Here is a 6,499-nt window from a genome sequence, read left to right as displayed (position 1 = left end):
AGTTTTTAAGACTGAAGTCACCTGAACGAAATTTGCTGAACCATCGTTGACACTTACGAACGTTCAAAACATTTCCATAAACTTCTTTGATATTCTTTATGGCTACATAGGCGTTATTTCACTTCTTGTATTCAAACAGCATTACATGCCAAATCTGTGTCTCGTAGTGTGCCATCATTATAAGGGATAAGAGTATACTAAACTTTACACGTTATATAGGCTGCACTAACGTGACGTTTAGGCAGTTCGTTTAATTATTATACGTTTTTTACGGGGTGGTTAATGAAAGTGTTCCAAAACGTGACAATAATTTCTTGACGACCTAATATATATAACATGATAAAGTTAGAACAATATTAAGTTGTTTGTAAGTTGTTGAGAGAGGGAAGTAGAGGTTTAATTAGTAAATGAACCATCCTTCTCAGTACGCTATATTGGGATAAAAAAAAATTTGATAATTAAACATTTTTTTTCCTTCTCTCAACAAAATGCAATTTTCATATGACTTTAAAACCGTTCTAATTTTGCTTTTTATCTGTAAACATATGATGAAAGTCTTGTTATTCCGAAACGTTTATGACAAACGTATTTTGTGCCCTTTCGTTCGCATTTTGTTTTGTGATAAAACTACTTCTGCCGCCTAGTAAATCAGTTTGGATGTTGGAAAATAAATCAACAAAAGTTTTTATAATATAACAATTTACTTTTAGATCACGTTTGGAGATTTTCGAAATGATATTTGCTTAATACAAAGCTACATAATGGGATATCTGCTACATAATGGGATATCTGCTACATAATGAGATATCTGCTACATAATGGGATAGCTGTTACATAATGAGATATCTGCTACATAATGGGATATCTGCTACATAATGAGATATCTGCTACATAATGGGATAGCTGTTACATAATGAGATATCTGCTACATAATGGGATATCTACATTTTGTTCACCGTGGAAATCGAATCCCGGTTTTTAGTGATGTAAGTTCTAAATCTTATAAGTGAGCTTTGGTAATGAAGTTCGAAGCACGCTCTGCACCATCTTGATCTTGTGTACATAAATAAATTAGCCTCGTGGTTCTTCTGGTTCGGTTTTGGTCGTTGTTAAGCGCAAGGTTACACAATGGGCTATCTGTCATCTACCCACCACGGCTAACGAAACCCGACTTTTTGTGTCGTAAGCCTGCAGACCAACCACTGAGCCACTGGGTAAGTAGGTGGATGGGGGATTCTTTTGAAGATTCTAAAGCTCCGTAGCTGTTTCATATGTTACTGCAACACGCATTTCCGTGAACTATTAAACTCGAAACTGGCCTTCGACAATCAACCAAATAATACCAAACATTTCTTTAGATATAGTAATACTACATATACAGTACCAATCGTAGTGAACATTTTGTTCAAGTGACCTTTTCATGGCAAGTTTACCCGCTGAAGTCTAGTTCCAAGGGAGAGAACAACGACTCTCCAGAGCAGACAATGACAAAACAAGGTTATCTAATCCATCCGAAACCGGTTTAATAGTTGACAAAGCAGTTGTGGATCAACGTTAAGAAGCACGTGTTTAGGCTTAGGTATCTTATTATAAAATCGTATCTTGTGCGATTATTTCGTTTAAAGAAGAGAAAAACAACAAAAACTGCAGGCTTTGAAAGTTCGTATAATATACAATAACGTATTTCAGTTTCACAAAGAGATAACATTATTTTTAGGAATATACTAATATCCCCAGGTTTCATACTATAACGTATACAAACATTTCCACGTGCATATATGATGTTATGTATATATATAAGCATTCCTAACAACTGTGCTACTATGTGTGAGATACAATCAGTAAACTCTAGTCCGAATGCAACATTAGATAACTATATTAAATAAAAATTAGACACGCACAGTCCTACATATTATACACTACGGGCGATGTAGTATCATCTAAATTACCATATAAATCGCTTTATTTATTTGCAAATTGTTTCTTCACTTCCGCATATACGAGCTGCCTGTGTTTGTCGACGATGTACTGTTGTAGTGTTTCAAAACAGTAATGAAATTTCACATACTTTACGGCAACCCCTTTTTAAATGTAACATTATGAAGTTAGCAATATAGATTGGATTTATTCCTAAGTTTAAAAAAATGTCAGCAATAAATATGCTTTCTTTATGTCATCGCTCTATCTATCTATCCATCCATCCATCTATCTTTCTAGCCAATGATCCATCTAGCTATCTATCCATCCATCTATCTATCCATCCATCCATCTATCTATCCATCCATCTATCTATCCATCCATCCATCTATCTATCCATCCATCCATCTATCTATTAATCTACCCATCCATCTATCTATATATTCATCATTATTTTAGGAAAGATTATTATATATAGTTATTGGAGCGAGATACAAAAAAATTATAAAAAACATGTTCCGCATCTTGAAACAATTAAAAATAAATTATTACTTAACTTCATTAATAGATTGAAGTCACGGATTACACTAGAAAAAAATATGGGCCTAACAAAATGGTGAATTAGAATTATTGAAAAAGACCTCGATTCAAGAATGTCGATGGTTTATTATAAATCAAAATATTGTGAAATTTCCTGTTTTTGAATAAGTTATTATTATTTTATATATATATATATTTACTTATAATTTTAATAATTTTTGTAAGATAAATAATAGTTGACGATGTGATTTAATTTTGCAAAACAACAGCTTGAATGTTTTAATAAAAGTATACAAAATTATTTCAACATTTTACAACTCTTACTTCTGAGGTTGTTGATCATATTTAAATCGTTATATTAAAATATCATCCATTTTAAATATGTAGTAGTATGTAATAAATATTTATAGATGTTACAGATAAGAGTGATAAATTGGTCATGTGAATAATGTAGTGGATGAACATGTTTTTATTTCCTTGTAAACAAAAAAAAACTGGTTGTTTGGTGTCAAACTTGTAAAAACTGGCTTGGTTGTTTTAATAAAAGTATCAAAAAAGTATTCATCTAAAGAGCTTTTAGTGTAACTCAAAATACAGTATCTAGGAAAATCTTTCTGAGTTCTGTACGGAACACATTAATTAAAAGTCTACTGTGGTCTTGAGAGTGATGTATGAAGTAAAATAGTGCGACCTTTAGGACTTTCGTGAATTTAATCCGATTTTCTCGCGGTAATCTACATGCAAGCTGTGGCGTTTACAATATTAACCAAAGAGTTTGTGTGAAATCAGTTTCTCTCGCACTGTGAACTAAGTCCTTTCGGGCATGCAAAGCAGCTAGCTACGATTTATTACTGAAAACAACCCCCTCTATAGCTACTTAACGCAGAATTTCACACTCGTTAGAGGCCTAACCTAATGTCCGCTAGAGGGCAATATGGGTAGATGGGTGTCAATGATTCCAATTAGAGTTAAAATAACCCTTGCATGAAAACATGAATTACCCTTAAAGAAATAGAGCGAAGATTGTTTTATTATATCTGGTATTATTCATTCTAAAAATACTATATATATATATATAATATTACAGATTTTTCTTTTACAAAAATTCATATGTGGTTCCCGTTACTATGTATATATATTTTTATTTCTTATGCTGCATTGTTAGGCGTAAAATGTTAATCCTAACTCCGTAATTGATTAGATGCAATACATTTATTCTTTTTATGAAACAGAAAAAAAATGCTCGGTGGTGTTTATCACATGGAACTTACAGACTGGAGAAAAGTTAGTTAACGTTCTATACAAAGCATTGAGACGTTGCAAAAGTAGAGACTTGGAAGAGTTTGTCGAACGTAAGAAAAGTATAATTAATAAGGTGTACTAGGACCTAAACTGATTTTTAGCTTCGCTGTAAGTAACTCACTCCGATCGGATTGTTTGTTTTTAATTATGCACAAAGCTACACAAGGGCTATCTGTGCCCTGCCCGTCACGAGTATCGAAACCCGGATTCTAGAGTTGTAAGTCCGCAGACATACCGCTGTGCCACTGGGGGGCCTCCGAGCGGAAGTCGTTATTACTTGTATTATCTTATAGTGTCACAGGAGATGAAAGTGATAATTCATCATAATTAATTAATAATCTTTTTTCTTTCTTTTTTTACCTGTGAGGGTTTCAAGTAATCTTACTTTGTATCTGTACAACCTCGTATTTCTATTTTCACAACAGACTCCTTCAACAACAAATACATCGTCAACAGCAGTACCACACATCCAGTGGAAGTGGAACAGCGACCAGCCAAGGTGGCCCATCTCCAGTTAGTCATCAAACCGCCAGCTCCAAGGAACGAAGGCCAACGACCGAGGAGACGGAAAGTACGAATGGAAGTTACGGCAGTTGCGGCGGGATCAGCTTTCTGCCTGGAAGTCCGGCTGTTTTGTCGACCAGCTCGGAATCCAGTTGTAGCCCTTCGCCTGTCCGTGCTCACGAAAAGTGACCATGATCAATAAATGGATGATAATATTATTTATAAATAACACTTATGTACAGTGTGGAAGAAGAAGAAACTGGTTTAATTCGTTGTTGGTTGTTCACTTTGTCAACAGGGCTGATCCTCTTCAGCCTATATATATATATATATATATAGTAAGGGAAAGAGGTGGCGTTGTTTGCATGTGAAGCTTATGCACAGTTTGTACATATAGATATATTGTATTCGACAGAACTTTTCGTGTGGTATAAAGGTGACGAAATGTTTACCAGCTCTGTACATAGTAAAGACATGTAAGCGGTTATTGCATCTTTGTCCTGTGATGTTTTTTTGTTGTTGTTTTGTTTTGTTTTCTTTGTGCATAGCACATCAGACAGAATAAAGGCTCGCTAGTTCCACATCTCGTGCCCGGTATAATTCTCGTTTCTTATCGCCAAGTGTCAATTCTACGTTAAAAATCTATCACGTGACTTGCTGACGTTTACTTGTTATTTGTTACTCTAAAAATCTGTATGTATTTTCTTAAGAACAACAAAATGAACGCTACTGAATGGACAAGATGATTTATTTTTCCACTGCTAGAAAAAAAACACAAAAAACGCGTTAAAACTAAAAAATATATAATTCAACTTTCAATAGTAAATTACTGAAGTGAGCGTTTTGTTACACATAATACACACACTTTGAAGTGAAATATACCCAACATTTCTAGGGAATTAGTTTTGTAATAAATGTCAGTGTTTGAGGCGATATATACGAAATAATGTGAGGATTAGCTTACACGTGATCCAACATCCCAGACTTCAAATAAAGTTACCATTTAATAACTCTTATTTACCAGATAAATTTCATTAAGATGTTTTCTAAACTATTATTTAGGGAAAGAGTCTTCATAAAACGTATTTCTTACCACTTAATAACTCTTATTTACCAGATAAATTTCATTAAGATGTTTTCTAAACTATTATTTAGGGCAAGAGTCTTCATAAAACGTATTTCTTACCACTTAATAACTCTTATTTACCAGATACATTTCATTAAGATGTTTTTCTAAACTATTATTTGGGGCAAGAGTCTTCATAAAACGTATTTCTTACCACTTAATATCTCTTATTTACCAGATAAATTTCATAAAGATGTTTTCTAAACTATTATTTGGGGCAAGAGTCTTCATAAAACGTATTTCTTATCATTTGAAGATACATCTGATGTTAGGAGTTGCTTCTGGCTAAATTATTTTAACCTTTTTTTTAATTACTTCTAAATATTAATCCGTTCCTCACTGAAGAGATGCAATATTTTAAATAATTAAAAAATATGTATTGGTGATGTTGTTTAAAGCTTAAAGAATGAGTTAATAATTAATTTAAAAAAAAATGTACGAGACAAGAAACGAAATGTGGAACTTACCAGTAACCCTAAGCCTAATGAGGATACTGCAATGCACCCGAAAGCTCATTACATTCCAAGTTTTTTAGACAAGAATATTACCAGTGATATGTATATTCAATGATATCTGTTATTCGTAATCCAACAATTTTTATATTTTACACCTATTTCATTTTACACTTATAATTTTGTCATCATTTAATAACATACACTTTGAAGAATATTTACAAGTGAAACTATGCTTAAGGGTCACGCACTAAACTGTAAACAAACTGATACTGTGGTAGTTTACTGGTTGATTTCTTAGCAAACCTTGGTTTCTGAGATCGTAACCTTTTGCCTTTCTGGACGAGGGGTGTAGGGGTGTCTTCTTTCACAAAGGGGTGTACAAGTTCTTCTTCTTCTTCCTCTAATTAAAACTGAAAATAAAATCATAACAGAGAGAGAGAGAAGAGAATTAGGGAGAATGATTATATTCTAGAATTTTTGAAAGTCAATCATATACCGTATTTTGTCTCGGCAGTCTTGAAAAGTAAAGTAATCGGTGTTATTTATTCATTTAGAAAGAAACACTTAATATAATAGAGAAACTGGTGGCTTTTCTGAAGCAAACACGCTTTAGGCTTAGGCCTAAAGCCGAGAAAAAGTCCTCGTATATATATAT

At 33.2% G+C, this 6,499-nt stretch overlaps 1 protein-coding gene across 1 annotated transcript in view; it reads left to right on the top strand.

Moving 5' to 3' along the window:
• Window positions 1-4,823, top strand: part of LOC106466666 (homeobox protein SIX6-like) — a 40,362-nt gene extending 35,539 nt beyond the window's left edge. The window contains exon 2 of the mRNA XM_013926957.2: window positions 4,185-4,823. Within this exon, the coding sequence (XP_013782411.2) occupies window positions 4,185-4,452 (268 nt within the window). The 3' untranslated portion in view covers window positions 4,453-4,823. The remainder of the gene's footprint in view (window positions 1-4,184) is intronic.
• Window positions 4,824-6,499: the final 1,676 nt, after the last annotated feature.

The sequence above is a fragment of the Limulus polyphemus genome, unplaced genomic scaffold (assembly GCF_000517525.1).
Source record: "Limulus polyphemus unplaced genomic scaffold, Limulus_polyphemus-2.1.2 Scaffold2337, whole genome shotgun sequence".
NCBI lineage: Eukaryota > Metazoa > Arthropoda > Merostomata > Xiphosura > Limulidae > Limulus > Limulus polyphemus.
The sequence above is the reverse complement of the archived record's forward strand: the minus strand, read 5'-3'. Positions and strand labels throughout refer to the sequence as shown.